This window comes from Fusarium redolens (assembly GCF_020744475.1).
Source record: "Fusarium redolens strain MPI-CAGE-AT-0023 chromosome Unknown BKA55scaffold_1, whole genome shotgun sequence".
Taxonomy (NCBI): Eukaryota; Fungi; Ascomycota; class Sordariomycetes; order Hypocreales; family Nectriaceae; genus Fusarium; species Fusarium redolens.
The window spans coordinates 5,663,697-5,684,452 of NW_025763664.1; the positions used below are offsets into that span (position 1 = coordinate 5,663,697).

The following is a 20,756-nucleotide window of genomic DNA, read 5'->3' on the forward strand; positions in this document are numbered from 1 at the left end:
TTCGTCACCCACAGCAACCGCAGGAAGTGCATACTCCCTAAGAAGAATACGCCTCCCAATTCTGCGGAACAGTACGTCGAGGTCGCGCCGGATGGCTCTCTGGGAGTTAGGACAGGCAGGAAAAAATGAGAATGAATGGGGTATATGCTAGAGAGAATGAAATCGCGTGTAGACTCGCTTATGATAACATCCGTCCCTTCGCAAAAGCGTTGTGGTAGTACTGCTGATGCAAAGTTCGAAACCTTGTATCAAAGGCCCAAATAGAACGTGAGCCTGCGGCTTAATTTGACTCAACATAAGCAGGGAAAAGATCGCGATTCATCCGTGTGGGCTTGAGCTGTGTGATTGCTGTTTGTGCCAAGAGCAATACTCCTGGCAGACAGTAGAAGATTGGCTTGTCGCTTTCTTTTTCTCTTTTCTTCTTTTTTTCGGTTTTATTTTTGTCTTCTTCTTCCTCATTCTCTCTTTTACTTCCCGTTGAGTGCTTAATCATGAATCTCTCATGATGCTGTATGGCGTCAAGAGAGATTCAGATTCGATCCCTGGGTGAGAGTACTGATAAGAGGAAGGATGATAGATTGACAGTGTCCGTGTATTCGTATGTTCTGCTACTTGCTGGCACAGTACGACAGCCAACTAGGACACTGTCGACGTCGATATCAAACAGCTGAGGCGATAAGGCTTCTCAGCAAAAAACGTGGTTCAGCCTCACCCTCTCGAAAGGTGCACGGCATATGTATATGTATCAAGATGATATACACCCAATTCTGATGGCTAGGGTAACGAATGAAACGTAGGCGCACTATGCGTGTAGTAGCCAGCATATGTGATAAAGAAATGTATATGTGAATGAAGGTATAAGAATAATGAATGAGGGAAAGAAAGTCGATAACAAACACGACATCAAAACATGCATAAGGAGAAGAAAGGAATCATGCTCCAAGTGGGAGGATCTCGTCCTTATATACATGAAGAATAGTCTCCTCAACTCAAACCCAGGGCAGAGACCCTCAGTTTACGTGTCCGAACACGTATGATTGTGAACTTTTTGTATCGTGAGTTTCGAGGTAGTCACGCAATCTGAGTGTCAGTGACTTACACCGAGAAAGCATAACCAATGAGGAAATAAAGAGTATGTGAAGGTTTATTGCAGTCTCAGACTTCTACACCGAAGTCGTTGGCGTGAAGTTTGATGGCAATCTACTACGTATGAATACCATCCAGGTTCATAGTAAAAGCCATAGTTTCTGTACTAATTGCTTCTCAGGAAAATAAACTTCTCTTCATTATAGCAATGAGGTGCATATGGAGCCAGCTCGGAATGTCGGCATGTCGACTCATAGAAGCTTTGAAGACTTTTCTGTTACTTTGAGGAGTGAGTTTATAGAAGACAAGTTGTATCTAGACAGAAAGAACGAATCTGTAATCAAGTGCTATAATTAAGTTCAAGCTGAGAAGTATGATTTCTGTCTTACCCTCTTCTCATTCCACTTGCTTTGATGTATATAATTCTGACATTGATGAGCCCGCTTATACAAGATTGAGAGCGAGCCGGAGCACGAAAGCTTGTCTTTGAACCAGTAGATGATGCTCACACCTACCGAAAATGTAACTTTATCTATTCACCCCGCCCATATATAAGGCCTTGAAAGCAACGACTTGCGTTTCAGAAAGACTTGTTATGGCATTATTTTCCTAGAGCAATCTACACACAGGCATTAGTGGTAAGCCGAGTTCTTATAATGATCATGAGATGTGAACATACCGCATCATGGCTCCTCCAAAATCGAACACGAGGCGCAACCAGAGCTTCAACATATGATGCTGCCACTCAGCCAGAAGACCTACCGCACATGAACCGAGGTGATGACCACTTGAGAACCCAACAGAAACAAAAAGACCAAGTCATAAACACATTGACGCATTGATGGCGCGCTAAAGTGATAGAGGCGTCAGACGTCTGTACCACGAGTAGGACATGGCTGGAGGCCGCGTCAAGAGACCGAAGCCATGATGATCAGTCCATCATGGAAAGCCAAAAGGTCATGAGTTTTACTGATGACTTGATCCATGATCCTCCTAAGGACACTGGCTTGAGTAAATTCAAGTTGGTGACGGCAAGATACCTTATCACTGATAAAAGCTTAGTAGGTTGGTTGCTACGGACAATTCCCGAGAATGCAAGCGCTTATAATCATTGCAAGCCATGTGATGGAGAGAATGCGAAGTGTCAAGTCTCAGTGATGGATTCAGGGGTTCAACTCTGAGGCTTTGGCATACTGACCAAAGCGACGCAAATTCCCTCCCACTATTGACGTTGAAAGAACTCAGTGTGGCGAGCAAGTCAATAGATGTGACTGTAGTTAATTAACTGGGGTTGTGGTGTGCTTTATGATGCCTGAAACGATGTTTTCCTTACATCATGAAAGGATTCCTGAGCTGCTGCAATTATATACAGGAGACACTTGCTACAAACATGAAGCATTCTAGGTCACATGATATGATATGATACCTCAAGCTAGTATTGGGAAAGAAGACTGATTGCAGTTGAGGTGCTCAGTGACATGTCTGCAGGATGCCCTGGTGGTCGACACAGGAACAAAGAAACAACAGATCAAACAACACGAATACAAACACACTGATGATTGATGAACAACTCATTATCTTTCGGTACTCTATAACACCTTATCAGGCTTTTGGTAAACGACCGCTGTTCACATAGTTCTCTTTCATGGCCGCCCAGGTCCTATATGCTAGAACAAAGACTGATACAATCTTCCTTCACGCAGTTTTGCCGAGTTCCATTTGTTCGGCACGTCTTTGAACTCGATTGTAAGAACATTCAAAGACCCTTGGAACTTCATTGTATGATCAGCAATCAAGCATCATGTTCATACGCAAACTTCATATGCGCTTATAATGTGACATGTTGTAAATAAGTCAATGCGATCCCAAGCATCAAAAGACCAAGTATTCTCACTCACTGTAATCTCAGCAACCTAGTACCCCAGAAGCCGTCCACCATAAACTTCGACATTATGCCTTCCAGTCCGCGCGACTTTCATCCAGACGTGGAGACCATAAATTCCATCATGGATAAGCAACCGATCAGAATGTTCACCCGCAACTGTATCCCCCCCAAGGATCCCCCTCCCGGAACCCTCGAGCCCTGTGTATGGCGATGTCCCGAATGCAAGCAGGAATACAGGATCTCCGTCACAAGCCGCTGTATTAAATGCCCTTCATACAACAGCAAACCCCCATACAAGTACATCTCAAGCGATGATCCAAATGGCGAGTCTACTACAGAGACTAGACAACCTCGCAGAAGCCGTAAATTCTCAAAACGTCCATCTCCATTAGTTTATGAATACGACTATGAGTTCTGGGCCCAATACAACGACTGGAAACGCTTTCGCTCAGAGTATGAAGCCAACCCTAAGAAGTGGGAGCGCCGCATCAAGCGCAATTTCGACGGCAGGGGTAGTGCACAGCGCCGAGCGAAGAGATACAAGGTCGAGGTCATAACACGCACTTTGTTCACCGAGGACAGGCTGAAACGTATGCTTAAAAGGAAGCATAACTGTGAACTGGACTGTGACTATCCCAGTCAGTGCCAGACAGAGCGCTATGAAGCATCTAGGAAGATACCCCCCCAAGACCACCATCGGCGCGTTGCACCCCCCATGGTATGGTGAGGGTGAGGAAAATGCAGGTAAGTTGCCCCTTTGTGAGCTTTTACCACAGTTCGATCAGGAGATAACAAGTCCTGAAGACATCGATGATGAAGATGAGATATTCGCGGCGTATAAGAGGGATGTTGATGCTTGGTTTGCTTCAACTCAGGCGAATCTAGCTAAATAACAAAACATTGAGGGGTGAGACAGAGGAGAAGTGATTACAACGGGGGCGGGTTTGGGAAAGATATTCAGGAAATATGAGGTAATGGAAAGGGTAGCAAAGAAGATGCAATGCGGAACTTGTTTGAGCGGATCATACTAGATAAACATCATTTGAGCGAACATGATAGCTTCATTAATCCACATTCCTAACACAAACAACAGATCATAACAAATCACACTCGTTTTAACATTGAACTTTCGATGACTAACCAGGAACTCGTATTTCCGTGTCTACCTAATCCAGTCCATCAGCACAGCGGTTCCGTGTCGCATCTCATACCAGACCAGACACCAAGGTGAAAACACAACTGTTGTACACAGCTCGCGCAAGTCAAATAGCACAGGGCATTTCGTCATAACGTGAACCCTCTCGTCGTCGGGTACCGGCTTCTGGAGCCGACCCGAGAGCTCGTCGTGTGCCTATTGAAAGCGCAGGCGCCCTCAGCTATCCAAGCTGTGGTCGTGCGGACGTCCGCTCATTTCTCGACGCGACGCCCCCATCGAATTCGAATTCAAGCATTTCTGCATTACCATCCCATATACCGGTTTACCGCAAGTCCTGAAGAATAAAAGCAAAATAAAGCCCTAAACGATATGTCTCTAGCCTTCAAGTGCCTTGGCTTTCTTCTTCTGCTCAACTTTGAGCAGCAGGGCGCGGTTGATGTGTGGCAGGACACCACCGTAGGCGATCGTCGCACGGATCAGAGTGTCGAGCTCTTCGTCACCACGAATTGCAAGCTGGAGGTGGCGGGGCGTGATACGCTTCACCTTGAGATCCTTTGCAGCGTTCTGTGATGAAATGTCAGCGTCAATATCAGGCAGCAACAATGACTCATGAACTTACGCCTGCCAACTCGAGGACTTCGGCAGTCAGGTACTCCAGAACAGCTGTAACGTACACGGCAGCCTTGGCTCCCACACGCATCTTCTGCTGGGTATTCTGCTTGAGGAAACGCTTGACACGACCGCAGGGGAACTGAGAAATACTACGTTAGTACGAGTTTAGATGAAACCAGCAATCCTTGATAGAAAATGTTTCCCGAGCCGTCTTTGTTTGCGCATTCCGTCATGTCCCGTTTCAACCCAGCATGCATACAAACAACGTCGACAGCCGCCCCAGAATACCGGTGACCGGTTGCCGAACCGTCGCATCAGCTCAAACGCGCGGCGAGGGCCAAATGGAGGATGCGCTGTCAATTGGAAAAGATTTTCTCATCGTGCGGAGATGCTCGACGCGTCGGGAACGGATCGTGAAACTTGAAGTATGTGGGATGCGGGACATGGAATGTGCGCAAATCGGTCGACAAAGCAAGCTTATCCTCCTCTTCTACCTCTCAAGTTGAGACTCACCTGAAGACCAGCACGAGCAGAGTGGCTCTGCTGCTTCTTGGTGCCCTCAGCAGCGCTCGTCTTGCCGCCGGAGCTCTTTCCACCAGAAGACTTTCCCTTTCCACCAGGCATTGTCGATATGATCGCGTAAAAAAAAAGTCGTAAGATAAAAGTATCAAAAATTTGGGGATGAATCAATACGGGTTCGAACGCGGTAGCCGATCGGTCGAAATGTCGATTGATGTTGTTGATGTGAAAAACGCGGGATCGAGAGTTCGTAGTGGCAGAAATTTAGCGGGCTGCGGTGCGGTGCTGATGTTGTTTCTTCAGGCAGGCTCTGGCGAAGGGCGAGCTTGCGTGAGGTGCGGTGCGGGATTGGATGGTACAGAGGTACATGCCTCAGGTAGCTTCTGTTGCTGGAAGCTTAATTGCTCATTGACTTGCCGATGCAGAAGCGCTTGTCATTGGCTGCGTGACCCGAGGTAAACCCGGCCATCAAGCTGGGCCAGCAAAGGCTGTGTGAGAAGAGGTCCTTGGTTAGGGATCACCAAAACATGGTTTTTGGTGCTGTAAAGTCCTCAAGAAGGGTAAATATGGATTAAGAAAAGGTGGTATGGTCAAGAAAGACTTCTTTCAAACTCCTAGAGGTGTTGGCGGAGGAGCTGCGTTGATACTCACTTGGCACATCTCATCTTTGTTTGCTGTCATGCTTGGAACGGGTTGCCGCATATTCACAGCTGTGTCACCCGGAGATTGTTGAATGCCATAAATATGATACAGCATGTACTGGCATGGCTACTGGTACAGAGGCGGTATCTTGTCGGTTTCTGGCAAGTCAGGGCATCTTGTTAGACACTTGATGAGATGTCGTTGTGTATTGAACAGTTGAAACCCAGGCTCGGTTTGGAGTTGATCATGTCCCGCTGTGGCTGAAGTGTGGCTGTTCTGGCTCCAGTTAGCCGAGCATTTACCTGGCTTACAACTACGGCAACTTCTCTAGATAATATAAGAAAATGAGATATCATCCTTACGCAGAAATACCTTAACAAGTTGAGGTTATTTTTGAATAAACTTAGAAGTCGATAATTATCTTACTCAGATAAGTTTACCCCAATGATGATATGGAATCCCTTAATCCCAGCAAGCATCTGACCAGCCCTTTCACACCTGTCAAAGACCTCAGGTCTTTTTGCAACTTCGGCTTCTGCCAAACACTTACATTAAGTAGTATGTGCGTAATCAACCGTGACCGAAACAATTCTCCGATACTCGCGTCTCAGACACTGTATTCTCTTGCTGGTCTCAAATCGCAACAAGCATCTTCGATCCCCATTCACTCATTCTTCAATCATTTGAGGCAGCCTGGAGCCCTCAAATGTTCAACATGGGCAGCACTGTAAAGATTCATCACCTACCACCAGAGACTCTCAGCCATGTTATCTCGCTTCTACCTCAATCGGATATCAAGAGTCTCCGTCGCGTCGACCACAGATTTTCGTAATTGGCCACCCAACGGTTATTTCGCCGCACCCGATTGCTCGCTCGAGCCAAAGGCGACAATGACCCTCGACGTTTTATACAACTCGCCAATCCTGAGTTGAGCGGATTTGTCCGCGAAGTCAGCTGTGATGTTTCCAGCATCAAAGCTGCCATGAGCAGAATCAAGTTTGCCTTGTATTCAGCAACAGGCTTCTATTTTGAATGTGAAGCTTCTCGTGGTTGGACCGGTGTCAGCTGGATCCGAACATGCAGCGTCGCTTGACGAGCAAATGATATATTACATATTGAACTCAAGCGCCGGCGAGTATTTTGCAATTCCAGTAAAAGACCCTTTTGATATACTACAGAATTACTCCCAAACTTTCCATCTTGTGATGTGTGCCCATTCAACCCATGTACCAAGAAATGCCAGCCCCATCCCCCCAATCATTCATAGCCCGTTGCGATCATTGGTTCTAACTGGTGGGACCTCATCTACTGAGTCGACAGTTAAGTTTTCGTTGTCGTCTCGAGCGGCGTACCTCCAGTAGTAACCCTCACCAGCGCGCCATTTATTCTTCTTCCGGATAATTAGGGTCCTCAGGGGGTAGCTCATGTATGACTCTCAACGAGCGAACGGTAAGACACCCATAATTGGTGAGGTTTATTTCCTCATAGCTCGTCAAATTGTCCCTCTGTCGTTCAAGGGCTTTGCCCAATTGTTTCCCAGTGATCGCGAATTCAACCATAGCTTTCAAGAGACACCTGTACTGCCTTAGCACTATTTTCTAAGAATTACCTAATAAGTCTTGAGGATCACTTGAGCAGAGTCCTTACCTCCGACGAAGACTCCATGTTGAATGTCGTCTGATTCAGAGAGTGGTATGGAGAGCGCTATATTCAAATATATTTACCTTATTAAGGCGAAATGCAGATGGTGAAGGAAATCAAATGTTGAATGTTGGTTGATGAAGAAGAAGGAAAGATGGAGGAGGAAGAAGAGGGAGACCAAAGGAGGAAAGATGAAAAAGGAGGGTAAAAAGACAAGTTTGAAAGAAGAAGTATAGGCATTTTCTCCACTTCATCATCCTAAGTTTAGGATTCTTTGCATATCTGTGATTCACTGGACATAGGGGAATTGGCGATTAAGTAAATGGTGCCAGAATATCCATAAATGTTTCTTATGTCGTCTAAGGTTGCCTAAGGTTATCTGAGGTCATCTAATACTTCAAAGTACCAGGTAATCAGCAAGTCCGTAAATTATTAGCTTAGTCTTATGTTAATTTCACTCCAAGGAAGGCAAAGTTACGTGGGAGATGTTTTGGTTATTGTATCTTGAAGTCAAGATACTGGTTATCTGAGTCCATCACCATCACCCCTGACAGCATCCCCTCAAGTCCCAAGCGCCCATTGCAATTTTCCGCCTCACATCTCAAGAGTGTGCATAGAACCAAAGACACTTCAATTCTTCTTGTACGAGTCGACATAGGTGCTTGGTTCCTGGGGCAGGTTGTCACCCCAGTGTCCAGTCTTCTCATGATCCGATTCGGAATGAACAAACTCCAAAATGGTTGGCTTGTCGATCCAGGCATAAGTTTTGCCTCCGAGGAGACGCTTGGGAGCACTTCCACGAGGAGGCTGAAATCGGCCATGGGCGTTCAAGCGCTTGACAACATTGTTGAATCCAACGATTGGCTCGTAGCTCGTGTGCGTCGCAACCCACTTGGCCTGGTTAAAGTAAAATAAATATCTCGATGTTCATTCTAAAGCTCATTACAAGAACTTAAACATTAACAATATCATTGGGGATGAGAGTGAGGATGAGGACGGCGACGTACAGATCGTGGGTACTGGAGGGACCTAGATCATGCAATGCGTTGTACTACATATGTGGTATATACGAACATTTCAACATCATATGTTGACTCGCTCTTATCTTATCTGACGTTTGGCAGTCACAGCAAGTGATCAATCTGCACAACGCCAAGAAGCTTAATAAAGAAAGCCAACCAGGCACAATCAAATAAGCTAAGATGTTGAAGTTGAAGTCAAAGTGATTAATGGTCAACACGCAGCCCTCAGAGAGCAAGAAAACTTCTGACCCTAAGCTTAGTTGCCAAAAATAATTAGTCTAAAGGTCTATTAAGTCTCTACCAGGTTTACCTAACTTTACCTAAGTCTTTTTGTCATTTAGGATAGAGGTCCTAAGTTTTCTTGCCTCCCCTTGGCAGCGTCGCTTGACGAGGTCCGGGAATAGCTCCGCAGCACAGCGAAAAGAGGCGAGTTGAGCTGAGTGGTCAGTGGTAAGTAGCCGAGTCGAGCTGCATGCTGCTGCTGCAGCCGTAGCTGCGGGCAAGAGGCGAGGGCGGAGGCCTGCATATTGGATGCCGATAGAATGGCACTTTGGGGATGATTTCCACGGTACTGTAGATCTAGCGTCAGATCCAGTGTTGTGTTGGTGCCTGACCTTGACTCGTCATTCACCAAGTCTTTAGACTTTCTCTGGCTATTCATGATGAGGCAGTGGCAAGTGCCATTGTGGCGATATCATGGAAGAAAGCCGTGAGGCTCATGGGAAATGGGAAATGGGGCGTTGCAGCGGCTGACGCCGATCCCCCACTAGGCTTGAATGATGAAACATTCACTCTGGTTGGTGGCTGTAAACATGGAATCAAGACATCAATCAATTCTGAACCTGCGGGAGGTTTCTGGACTTGAGACATCATAACATCGTAACTGGGCCAACTTGCAATCTGTGGGTGTAGGCAGAGACGTCTCATGACCGTATTTACTCTTGTGCATCAAGTTTCAATGAGACACGCGCTCTTACAAAGTGGTGGGCAACAAAAGGTTGGACAACCAAAATCATGACTTCAAAACAGGGTAGACAAGAATCAAGCTTCATCTACAAGAATATTGCACATCTTATGCCACATGGATATCATTATGCTTACTCCGTAGATCGATTCACAAAGGATGCCGCCGCATGTTTACGCGGACGGGCAACAGAGAACAGACCCGGGGAGAAGATCCGTCTGCCGGAGCTTCTAGAGCATTTTCACGAGTGTTCGTTCATCTTAAAAAAAAGAGTTCAGGGGTGTCGAGAGGGTCGGCCGCGTGATCTATGAGCCGCCATCTCCGGGGGAATGGACAACCGAGCGACGGCGAGATGAGGCTAAGCTGGGATGCCTTGGGAAGAAAGACCCTCTGTTTTTGTAGGGGACAGCGGCGAGGCGAAATAGGATGCGCTAGTAGGCTTCTCGAATATGACAGGCGAACAGAGAGAAAGGAGATGAGGGGCCAAGCAATGAATACTGTCGTAGTGACATGCTTTGTTGACCACTCAATGCTTGAAGATGAGGTAGGTCTGCGACATACACGAGCTTCATTTGAGTGTGATCCACCTGAGTTCGATATAAACAACAGAATAGACCAATACAAAAGGCAAACTCGACTGAAAAAGTCTGAGAGCAGCTCCTCTTGCTCGTCGTCAGAGACTCAGCCCCTCCAGCTAATCAACGCTCAATTTCCAGGAACCCGGGTCCCCTCGCTCGCCTCTCCTGTACCGTACCAGGGCTTGCGGACATGGCATGGGACATGGGACACGAACGGCGACCCAAGGACTGGGGAGTCCCCTGAGATCAGGTTGGGCCCCTGACATCGGCCCAGGTGGGCGGGTTAGGATGACCCTGGCTTCGTCATGGGCATTGGGAACGAACGAAGAGGGGCAGAGCTTAGAAAAAAAGAAGCACTGTAGAAGTAAAAGGGGGTTCAAGAAATATTATCACCTCTCGCATCATGAATGGTTTGTGTCTTGCGGGCAATGACGTGTATAAAATGGAATTGTGAGGATTAGCGTCCCCCAGGTGATGCATATTTTCTTTTTTCCCTTTCCTCTTTTTGTTTTTCTCAAAGTTTATTCATTAGAAAGTCTTACACGTCCTTTTGTACCCCACCACTTGATTGGCTTCCCGTCCGACGGGCCGCTCGCATGTACCGCCATAGACGAGAAGAGACCTAATGTGAAAGTAAAAAAAAGCAGCTTGGCTGCAGCAGAGATAAGTCAGGTGCTGTTATGCATACGCTCGGATACAAGGTAAAAAGTTATGGACATTTGATGGCCAAAGTGTCTGTCAACAAACAAGCGGTAGACGATAGCGTGTACTACTAAAAAGCAGGGCAGGGTCAAAAAAAGAGCCGCAGCAGCATCATTGCACGTGGCTTTGACGATGAAGAAAAACTTAGAATAGAGTATTCGAATTTCCGCATTAGCATGCCATTCTAATTGAGGCATCTCAAATCTCCTTGGCAACCCCTGGAAACACGGTGCAAGTAGAGAGAGAGAGAGAGAGAGACATGCCATGTCACCTCGTCTTTGTCTTCTGTCTTGTCTATTCGTCTCTGTGTGATGGAGATGACCTGACTGTGTGAGGTAGGTGATTACGCTGCATGTACTAGGTAGCTAACGTTAGCATCATCCGGGGAGCTTCACTGAGCAAGCCGGGTGTGTCATAAAGGAGAGCTAAAGATACGATGCGAGATGGAGGATGGAGCAGAATCATTACAAGATGAGACGCCAGTTAGATACGATACCGGCCAAGATTTTCCGCCGGTAATGACTATCAATCTGCGGGAGTGTTACAGTTGGATGCCTCACTGATAATCTCATCTCGACTCTTTTCTCACACCATTTCATCCCCTATTTCCCTTGGGTAATGAAAGTATTGGAACAGTGCTACCCAACAAGCTGAAAGGATCAGAGGTTGTGCTCCATGGCTACCTTACCCATACATTATATCCTATGCTGAACTGCGACCCCAACTGAGTCAATTGCTGGTTCATGCATCACATCGAGTCAGGTTTTGACTGAGAGTCATTTGCTACCCAACTTGTAAAAATGCGACACACAGGCTTGAGCTGTAACCTATACGTGCAGTAGTATACCTCTAAAAAATTAGCTGGTGTTACCTGGCGATGCACGTAATACCAGATCTGAATGCATAGCGGTATGCACAACATAAATTCGCTCCAACATTTCCTAGACACGAGGTAAACATCCATCGTTTCTCGTCAATGTCCACAAACACAAGCAAACTCCTATCACAATTGGGCGTGTCCAATAACATGCGGTCCACTGAGCCTGAGCTAAGATACCGGTGTCGGGATGACGTTGCTCGCACTGTTGGAACATCTGCCACAGTTGGATTCAGAGGATAGAGCATCTGATTTGCTTCTCTACAACCATCACGAGGTGTCATTCTGCAGCCTTTCCACAGAAGTATCAGCATCAAACATCCAATACCGTCAGCCTCTTGTACCTTCAGCCTTTCAAGAGGCTGACTATTTCTCAATCAATGCCAACCCAGTTAAAGAAGCCGGCCAGCCTCCCTCGTCCCAGGCTCATCACTCAATTTTTTTTTTCACAAAGCCCCCACCATGAGCTAAGAATTTAGAAGTGCATTTCGATCTAACTAAGAGTAAGGTAGTAGGGGAAAAAGGAAGGCTAATATTAGACACGGTACTGTAAGAGTAGCAAGGCTTCATTAACGGTTAAGTTAACCGGTATTGCTAGCGAATTAGATACTAAATAAGTTCGAGTCAATGAATGGATTGGATGGATCTTGAACAATGGAATGGTAAATCTCAAGGGCCACGCATGGTCCCAGAACCCCTTGATGAGCATCTCAGGGGATGGGATGCTGGATCCACAGTGGACTTCTGACAGCTGGAGAATAATTGAACTGCGCTGAAAACCCCACCAATTTGCGCCGGGCTTGGGGTGTTCTCTCAGGTGGCTCATTACAGTGTACGCACTGTCCTAACGACGCCCCATCCCACCTCATTCATATTGGAGGTCATGGATCCATGGATCCCAGGAGGGAAAAAATAAGGGCCCTCCTTGCTGTTGTGACTGCTAAAGAGTCAGGACAGAACCTGTGAGGAAACCTAAAGGAAGTGAAACTTGACGGGAAACCATTCGCCGTCCGCTGTCACCTCCCCAACCACATCCACACCTAATTAATCCTTTCTCATCATCCTCTCTCTTCTTTGGTTACAACACCCCCGTCTCCCGTCTCCCGTCCGCCGTTTTCCCGTTCCAGATCATCCATCACTGAGAACGTCCCTCCCGGACATTTTGCCAACTGGGACTTGTTCCATCTTTTTCTTCTCCTTCCCTCCCGTCCCCTTTTCTACCTCTAACCTCCTCTTGAACCTCATCATTTATCCTCCTCCTTCTTCCCCTCTCCTCCCCCGATTTTTAGTCGACCTTCTCTCTCCTCTTCTCTTCCTTCTTCCCCTCTCGTCTCCCTCCCTTGATTACTTAGCTACTCCTCCGTCGTTCGCAATTTGGTTCGTCCAGACCAACAGCCCTTACGTCGACGAAATCTCTATTCGACCTTTTTTTGTACTAACGAGAAGACGAGGCTATCGCGCGAATCTAATTCCCCTTTTCGCGCGACTATTTCTTGCTCATTAGTAGTCTTTTTATTAGCTACTTTTGAGACGTCGCTGGTTTCCAGGGTTATCCGCCTATCACCTTGATTCCCAGAAATATCGAACTGCGACCATTAAGTAACGCTCTGACGTTACTCCGCCAGTTTCTGCCAAATCTTCGAATATAGGGATTTGGTTCATTCGGCCTCCTTCGTTGTGCTGGCTGTATTTGTGCGCCTTTATCGCCACCCAGAATCTCGCAGCGTCTTCGTTTTTAACTTCGCGCATTTGTTGCCCGAGGCCTCAATATTGTTTTAGGCATCTCGCTACACCTGACGGAACAAACTTTTGTGGTCATTGACCCTGAGACGGAACCCCCAAACCTTGTTTCACCCGACTCTTCTTGAGCACTTTATAGACATTTCTTCTGCGCTTGGTACCCTCAACTTTACTTAGCTACACCGCTTTCACGACCGAGACCCACGAGCCAACGATTTGATGCCGCATTCTTAACTGCTTGTTACGCATCCCCGATACCCCCTCGCGTCCGCATTCCTGACACACTGCACATTCTGTACGTGTCAGCTTGATATAAAACCTCAAGAAAAGCAGGTGAAGTCGACTGCTGGGTAAAAACAGCAGCTATTTGCCAAGCTGGATCCAGTCATCACAATGTCGCAGCAACCGCACGATATGGGTTACCTTGACTATGGTACATCAACTAATCGCTCCCCGAACTCGAGACAAAACTATGCTACAGCCGGTGGTTTCGCTGGTCTCTCGCTACCTCGCCAGTCCCAACGCCCTTTTGATGCTCCTCTAGGCTCTTCTGCCCTCTACCCTGCCGACAGAATCGGAAATGGTTATAACCATCGTGGTATGGAAAACATGGCTGGTATGCAGGGTTACATGTTGGATAATGGTCAAGCTTGGAACTACAACACAACTGGAGTTGCTACAGTTAACGGTGCCGTGAATGGCCCTGGACGGCAACGAAACGTGAACCGACGAGCCGCTCTTCCCCAGGTACGTAAATACGCAAATTTTGATAGGACTTGACTGACCAGAATAGAACTGGACCGATCACAGCGCTCTTGGTATTCATGGCAACCACGGAGGTCTTCAGCCCTACCAAGGAGGCATGAACAACAACGCCATGTCAAATGGTGGCCTCCGGGTTGAGCACCCCGGATCTCACGGTTCCCCCACTGATCTTCGATCAAACACCTCAGACGCCGACCAGCTTATCCCGACAGCTATTGTGATTAAGAACATCCCGTTTGCCGTTCGAAAAGAGACTCTGGCTTCTATCATGCTCGAAATGCACCTTCCCCAGCCATATGCCTTCAACTATCACTTCGACAACGGTGTCTTCCGAGGTTTGGCTTTTGCGAATTTTCAGTCTGCAGAGGATACACGTATGGTGATCGAGGCGATGAACGGCATGGATGTCCATGGCCGTAAATTGCGCGTCGAGTACAAGAAAATGCTCCCCGAGGCCGAGAGGGAGAGGATTGAACGCGAGAAGCGAGAGCGACGAGGCCAACTTGAGGAGCAGCACCGTGCCCCTATGCTGCATCAGCAAAGCTCTATCCAGTCACTTGGCAGTCTTTCGCAGTCTCAAGCTAGGGGACCGTCGCACCTCGGCATGCTCGAGGCATCTCGTGTTCAGTCTCCCGCACTAAACATGCCAGGTGATGTTGATTTGAACGATCCTCAGACTCTCGAGTTCTACACTGAATTGGTTATGTTCCGTCGTGATGATGCCCGAGAGGTTCTTGTTTTCCCTGCTGGTATCGCTCCCGAGCATCGACGATCCATCCATATTCTCGCACACAACATGGGCCTTGAGCATCAGTCTATGGGCGATGGCGAATCGCGCCAGCTTACGGTGCTGAAGCGACAACAGCCGTCGCCCACCGCCCACATCCACAATCAGCCAGCCCTCAGCCTCGACATGCATAAGCGTGGCCTCAGCCGTGCGGCTACATTTGACTTTGCTGCTGATCGTGAGACACGAGCTGCCAGCAGCAATTACTCCCAGGTGATGGGTCGACATGGTCCTACCATCGAGCTTCCTGGAAGCCCTGAAGGAAACAGCATCCCCAACAACCTTCGAGCCGCCAAGAGCTTTGCTGATCTGAGATCATTCACCCCCAGCCCTTCTCAGGCTTCATCCAGCTACCTCGCCCCTTCCGGTATGAACAACATGGGCGGTGGCTCAACTGCTCGCTTCGGTGACTACATGGGAGGTGCCATGTCACCTTCCGGCCACCCCAGCAACTCTGGTACTCCTGGACCCAAGAATGATTCTGCTCTTCTCAGCAGCCTCAACAGCCTGAACTTGGGCTATGACTCTGGCTCCATGCAGAACCAGGCGCGAAGCACTCCTGGCGCTATTGGCAGCCAGCGCCCTGGTAACAGCTCTAAGGGAGCCCCTGAGCGACAGCCTCGCGGACCTGAATGGGAGACCAATGCCGGATTTGCTGGGCGACGTGCTAACGGCCACGCCACGCGCGGTAGTGGTGGTACGTCAACCGACACATGGAACGACTGAACGTTGGCTAACTCAATATAGACTCGTCTGACAATGGGGCACGCGTCGGCTCAAGCTCAACAAACGCTTCGCGATATCACTGAGCGTGATTCTTTGGCCACCCCTTGACGGGTTAGGCTTTCGACGACCTGTGTGTCAGGCGCCGACTATAACTGCGCGTATCATTACGGATTAACGACAATGACCACGACGCATCGATATTTTGCATCGCATTTGCTTTTATGACTTGTAATACCGACATACCTGGGGAAGTGATGGCAGGAATTTCACTTGTCTTGTTGAACCCCATTGCATATAGTTTACGTGGGAACGGTTTTATGACTTTTGAAGATTGTGGGGGACGACAGTGGCCCAAGGGTGTGTGTGTGTGGCCGACTTGATGACAGCTATCGATGAGAGAGAACATGGGATAGGATATCTGGACACACGAATGTTTTCGACACAACTGGGCAACCAAAGATGGAAAGGTCACAAACTACAGAACCACTTGGCAGCACGCACGCATAACCTGGAATACCCTCAGCACGTACCCCGACAAGACCTACGACCACTATCACCACCACCACTTGACGATTATGACGCTTTTACGACGTTACGTCTAGACAGCTATACCGGCTTCTCCTCATCAGGCTGTTCAGCGTCAGCAATGGGAGGGGTTGCCTCGGCGACTTACAACCTACTACTATACCCACCAAATCAAATAATTTCTGTCTAGGCGTTGTTCCTGGCATGACCGCGACGATGAAGACGACACATTGGAGACGCCCGAGTCCGGCTTTTGGACCAAGGGGCATTGAAAGGGGCCGATGGACGAGTGCGATTGGGTGTTTTTGAGTCGATGGCCCGGCCCCGTTGGAAGGAAAAGAAAAAAGTTACAATATCTGGTTATCTGCATTACAGTTGAATTGTCTTGGTTCATGGTTCTGTTACAGTTTCTGTTTATCTTTTATCATTTTTATTATTTATGTACGGATGGATGGGAGTGATTTTACTCTGATCTCACTTGATTAATTCTTGATCTGCCTGGTCGCGGTGACTCAAGGAGAGTTGGAGAGGGGTGTTGGGATGGGATGTGTGCGGGCTATTGTTTGGCTATCGTTGAAAGGAGAAGTTGAGGAAGTGTAAACACGAATAAGAGAACGAGCAGAGAGAGCCAAAGAGAGATGAGATACGCCTTGCGAAGAAGTGTAGTGATTAGTGACTGGTGTGGTATGCTGTGCTTTGGCTTTTGTTTGAATAGATGATTTGCTGTGTGTGTATCACCCACTGTTTTGACCGTGAATGATGAGGATTATTTTCAGACGACGCATCATAAAGACCCACATCTTTGTATCTTTAAAAGTATCTGCTCATCTTCAACTCTTACTCAACATGTATCAAAAAATCCAACTCGTATGATGCAACTCATAACGTTTCGCGGAGCATCACCAAGACTTGATTATTAAGACATTTCTACACCACGGGCCTTAATACCTGAAACGATCTAGTCCTTCCCTCTGATAGGACGACCACTTTGAAACCTCATCCACCAAAAGCGACGTCATCTCCACTTGTAAGAGCATTGACTGATAGTTGACGTCGTTCGTTCATCAAGGTAGTCGTATTTGTATCCGCTCTTTCACCATGGCGAGCTTCATCTCTTCATATCTACCTTTTGGAAAGTCGAAGGACGAAAATATGCCGGCGCCTGAGAAGAATAGACAGTGGACGACAGGTCAGGATGGCCTTGATAAGCTTGCTTTTGGAGAGGGAGACGTTCCGACGCCGAAGGAGGGAGAGGTTTTGGTTAAGATTCATGCTGTTGGATTGAATTATCGTGATACTGAGGGTAAGTTGTTCTTGAAATCGAAAAAAAAAGGGGTGATACTGACGGTTGGAAGTAATCAACGGTGATTATAACCACCATGCCTCTATCCAAGACACAGACGCTCTCGTCCCTTGCTCCGATATGTGCGGCACCGTCATCCAGAGCTCATCACCAAAACTCAAAGTCGGCGCTCGCGTAATGTCCATCTTCAACCAGACCCATCTCACAGGCCAAGTCACCGAAAAAGACATGGCCTCCGGTCTCGGTCTCCCTCTTCCCGGCGTGCTAACAGAATATCGCTGCTTCTCAGCCGATACTCTCGTCCCTGTACCCGATTATCTCTCCGACGAAGAAGCAGCTTGTCTTCCCATCGCTGCTGTGACTGCTTGGATGTGCATCAACGGTATGCGACCGCTTGGTCAACCTGCTGATGGTAGTAAGAAGAAAGAGACTGTTCTTCTTCAGGGCACGGGTGGTGTTGCGATTGCGGGGCTGCAGATTGCCAAAGCAGCTGGTCTGAACGTCATTATCACTTCTTCATCTGACGATAAGCTCGAGCGCGCGAAGAAGGATCTCGGTGCTGACACGGGTATTAACTACCGTACGCACTGGGAGTGGCAAGAGCCCGTTATGAAAGCGACGCAGAACCACGGCGCGGACATCATCTTTGAGACAGGCGGTGCACGAACCCTTCGCAAGTCTTTTGACTCGGTTGCTTTTGGTGGATTGATCAACTGTGTTGGCTATCTCTCCGGCAAAGAAGAAGAGGAGGACATTGGCGGTAAAGTCGGTGTGAATGTGCTCGCTTTGAGGAGGAATGTTACGCTCAAGGGCATTTTGAATGGGCCGAAGGATCGGTTTGAGGAGATGGTGGCGTTTTATGAGAAGCATTCTATTCACCCTGTTGTGAGTAAAGTGTTTGTTTTTGAGGAGGCGAATAAGGCGTTGGAGTTTTTGAGTAGTGGACAGCATTTTGGAAAGGTTGTTGTGAGGGTTTCGAAGAAGGAATAGAGAATAGATCTACACGGATGATGAGATAGATAGATGCTTGATATAAGGGTGAGTGTCATTTGTGTCACGTTACGTTGATACCGTGTTCATCCGTTTTTGACCTTGATTATCGTCTGTTGTAACACCAGGATAACCCGGGAGTATAGTTTAACACGAAGGCACATATAAAGTTGTGAATAGAGAGCTGCGTAAAAGTCTCATTATAATTATCATCGTATTGCCCTGATATCCAGAAACCCCCACGAACCCCCAAGTGAGAACTCTCCTTGTAATGCACACACTCAGCATCTAGTTCTCCTGACTTGTGCATATACAAGCAAGTGCCTTTGTTCTATATCATAATTACAAAGTCTTTGGAACAACTCGCACATCAGAATCGACCAGGTCCAGCCTGTTGATCAAAGGCGCAAAGATATAATCCTGAATCGGCTTAAGAACAAGAACAACACGGTTGATGCGCCATCCTAACAACGGAACCAGAGCGCCAATAAATGCATCTGTTAGGAAGTGATTTGCGGTAGCGACAATCGTAATAAGCATAGCGGTCGGCCAAAGAGGAGCGAGTATACGCATAAATCGATGCGGAGAGAATCGACACATGCAAACTGCAAAGAAGAGAGATGTTCCAAAGTGTAAGCTCGGCATCGCAGCGATAGTCAACTGAAACCGATTATTGTTCCAGACATTAGCACCTCCAGCTTTACTATGCAGAACATCGACGAAGCCATATTCTTGCGGTAGTAATCGTGGAGGTGAGCATCGCCAGAGCGTCACAATGACGAAAGCAATAGCGTTATCGACGGCGATTGTACGACGAATTCGTTGAAAGGTCGGGGCTGGGAGATACGTGTATATGTAGATGAGGAAGAGGATGCCGATGCTGATGTGGGAGTAGTATATCTTTGCGAGGATGGGCATGAGCCATGGCTGTTGGTTCATTATGTAAGATTGGAAGCATTGTTCGATATCGAGGCCGAAGAAGGACTCGAGATTGAGGATTTGAATGGCGTGGTCTCGTGCGCGGTTGAATATTGGTTCGTTGCCTGCGATTGCTCTGGCTGATACTGCTCGAAGGCTTTGGTAGATCCTACAACCCATTAGCATATATCTATTAGCATAACACCATAATGAACATACCAGTATGTCAGGTTCCAGTACCAAATCTCTATCAAAAATGGGAACGCATTGAAGAAGCGAGATAAGAGAACGAAGAAGATGTTGGGAGCTTTGCGAACTGGACGTTCAGGCTGTTGGAGAAGGGTTGGCTTCAGAGGAGGCGAGTCGACGTATCGTTGGCCTTCAACATCATCGAGGGATTCGTTGTATGTGATTTGAGTGTCTCGTCGTCTGTTGATAAGACATCCTACCGTAAAAGCGAGGACGATGACTTGAAGGTATGAGTAGAGTGCAGCACGAGGAGAGGGACTCACTTACACACTGGCTCGACCACGTTCTTCGAAGCCACAACCATGATTGCAATGAACAAAAGTATTACACAATACCAAGAGAGAAGAATACAATTAACCCCAGTTGTATATGATATAAGGATAAACAAATACCGTGTCTATAAAAGAAGGTGATATAAACCGCCCGTCGAGAATCTATCCAGAAGAGGGAAAGAAATAAGGGAAGACGGATTAAAAAGACAAGTGACAGAAACAAGATAAAGTCCTAGATGTAGGCAGATAATAAAAGAACAAATCTGCAAGCCAAGGATAGGCAAGTTGCACGAACAAGGAAACTTATTGGGTGGTACGAAACAGGGAATAAGGCACAAGACACAAGACACCAATATTGCATGTCACTGCCATCGGAGAATAGGAAGAGGAATACCGATGCTACTCTATATACACCCGACGCTTGGCCATTTGAGGGTCCAATGATGTCTATCTAAAGTTGTGCTGTATTCTATGGATGTCTCAAGACTTCACATGCATGAGATATCCCTGCTCTCACAGTTTGATAAACGTCTGATGGAAAACCCCTGTCTCTTAAATCTGTGGATACTATCGTGTAAGTCCTCACCCTCCGCGGATGCCGTCGGACTTTATCACAACTGATTCGATCAGACATTCAATCATCTCATTATCAATACTCTAAGCCTTACAACAATCCCCTATGTTTTGTCTTGTCAACGTGTTCCAGTGGCTGAGACCTCAAGACATAAGCTCACCTCAGCATCCATGCCCAATAAAAGGGTTACATAGTACAGTGCAATAAGCTTAACCAACATAAC

At 47.3% G+C, this 20,756-nt stretch overlaps 8 protein-coding genes across 8 annotated transcripts; 4 read left to right on the forward strand and 4 right to left on the reverse strand.

Annotated features, from left to right (window-relative positions):
• Nucleotides 1-3,038: 3,038 nt before the first annotated feature.
• Nucleotides 3,039-4,266, forward strand: BKA55DRAFT_589135 (uncharacterized protein; the record flags this gene model as incomplete). Its single annotated transcript, XM_046194891.1, has 3 exons — nt 3,039-3,609; nt 3,644-3,830; nt 4,116-4,266. The coding sequence occupies 3 exons, from the start codon at nt 3,039-3,041 to the stop codon at nt 4,264-4,266; spliced, it is 909 nt and encodes a 302-aa protein (XP_046057531.1).
• On the reverse strand, nt 4,098-5,590 carry BKA55DRAFT_59531 (histone-fold-containing protein). The gene is made up of 3 exons (XM_046195786.1): nt 5,253-5,590; nt 4,747-4,878; nt 4,098-4,691 (listed from the first exon to the last, which is right to left on the reverse strand). The coding sequence occupies exons 1-3, from the start codon at nt 5,361-5,363 to the stop codon at nt 4,503-4,505; spliced, it is 432 nt and encodes a 143-aa protein (XP_046057532.1). The 5' UTR covers nt 5,364-5,590; the 3' UTR covers nt 4,098-4,502.
• BKA55DRAFT_59527 (uncharacterized protein) lies at nt 5,334-5,865 on the forward strand. Its single transcript, XM_046195780.1, has one exon. It carries the CDS (start codon nt 5,421-5,423, stop codon nt 5,715-5,717), a length of 297 nt encoding a protein of 98 aa, XP_046057533.1. The 5' UTR covers nt 5,334-5,420; the 3' UTR covers nt 5,718-5,865.
• A 2,306-nt stretch (nt 5,866-8,171) lies between these two features.
• On the reverse strand, nt 8,172-8,453 carry BKA55DRAFT_497465 (uncharacterized protein; the record flags this gene model as incomplete). The annotated part of the gene is made up of 1 exon (XM_046186472.1): nt 8,172-8,453. A coding segment is annotated over one exon (282 nt), but the record flags the coding sequence as incomplete, so codon positions are not given.
• A 2,153-nt stretch (nt 8,454-10,606) lies between these two features.
• BKA55DRAFT_552671 (uncharacterized protein) lies at nt 10,607-11,365 on the reverse strand. Its single transcript, XM_046191454.1, has one exon. The coding sequence runs from the start codon at nt 11,071-11,073 to the stop codon at nt 10,774-10,776; it is 300 nt and encodes a 99-aa protein (XP_046057535.1). The 5' UTR covers nt 11,074-11,365; the 3' UTR covers nt 10,607-10,773.
• Nucleotides 11,366-13,625: 2,260 nt separating this feature from the next.
• Nucleotides 13,626-15,892, forward strand: BKA55DRAFT_59630 (uncharacterized protein). The gene is made up of 2 exons (XM_046195925.1): nt 13,626-14,171; nt 14,218-15,892. The coding sequence occupies exons 1-2, from the start codon at nt 13,818-13,820 to the stop codon at nt 15,700-15,702; spliced, it is 1,839 nt and encodes a 612-aa protein (XP_046057536.1). The 5' UTR covers nt 13,626-13,817; the 3' UTR covers nt 15,703-15,892.
• Nucleotides 15,893-17,325: 1,433 nt separating this feature from the next.
• BKA55DRAFT_683823 (uncharacterized protein) lies at nt 17,326-18,520 on the forward strand (the record flags this gene model as incomplete). Its single annotated transcript, XM_046198551.1, has 2 exons — nt 17,326-17,530; nt 17,583-18,520. The coding sequence occupies 2 exons, from the start codon at nt 17,326-17,328 to the stop codon at nt 18,518-18,520; spliced, it is 1,143 nt and encodes a 380-aa protein (XP_046057537.1).
• A 219-nt stretch (nt 18,521-18,739) lies between these two features.
• BKA55DRAFT_632577 (PAP2 superfamily-domain-containing protein) lies at nt 18,740-20,147 on the reverse strand. The gene is made up of 3 exons (XM_046196964.1): nt 19,955-20,147; nt 19,658-19,907; nt 18,740-19,607 (listed from the first exon to the last, which is right to left on the reverse strand). Exons 1-3 carry the CDS (start codon nt 19,989-19,991, stop codon nt 18,863-18,865), a joined length of 1,032 nt encoding a protein of 343 aa, XP_046057538.1. The 5' UTR covers nt 19,992-20,147; the 3' UTR covers nt 18,740-18,862.
• Between the last annotated feature and the right edge of the window lie 609 nt (nt 20,148-20,756).

Excerpts from the sequence above, each read along its gene's own strand:
- BKA55DRAFT_59531 (XM_046195786.1), bottom strand. The coding sequence starts at position 5,363 with ATGCCTGGTGGAAAGGGAAAGTCTTCTGGTGGAAAGAGCTCCGGCGGC. Across the intron at positions 4,879-5,252 it reads CTGCTCGTGCTGGTCTTCAG|TTCCCCTGCGGTCGTGTCAA; the intron begins GTGAGTCTCAAC and ends AGTATTTCTCAG. Across the intron at positions 4,692-4,746 it reads AAGTCCTCGAGTTGGCAGGC|AACGCTGCAAAGGATCTCAA; the intron begins GTAAGTTCATGA and ends ATTTCATCACAG.
- BKA55DRAFT_59527 (XM_046195780.1), top strand. The coding sequence starts at position 5,421 with ATGAATCAATACGGGTTCGAACGCGGTAGCCGATCGGTCGAAATGTCG.
- BKA55DRAFT_552671 (XM_046191454.1), bottom strand. The coding sequence starts at position 11,073 with ATGGCATGTCTCTCTCTCTCTCTCTCTCTACTTGCACCGTGTTTCCAG.
- BKA55DRAFT_59630 (XM_046195925.1), top strand. The coding sequence starts at position 13,818 with ATGTCGCAGCAACCGCACGATATGGGTTACCTTGACTATGGTACATCA. Across the intron at positions 14,172-14,217 it reads GACGAGCCGCTCTTCCCCAG|AACTGGACCGATCACAGCGC; the intron begins GTACGTAAATAC and ends TGACCAGAATAG.
- BKA55DRAFT_632577 (XM_046196964.1), bottom strand. The coding sequence starts at position 19,991 with ATGGTTGTGGCTTCGAAGAACGTGGTCGAGCCAGTGT. Across the intron at positions 19,908-19,954 it reads GAACGTGGTCGAGCCAGTGT|TCATCGTCCTCGCTTTTACG; the intron begins GTAAGTGAGTCC and ends CATACCTTCAAG. Across the intron at positions 19,608-19,657 it reads TACTGGAACCTGACATACTG|GATCTACCAAAGCCTTCGAG; the intron begins GTATGTTCATTA and ends AATGGGTTGTAG.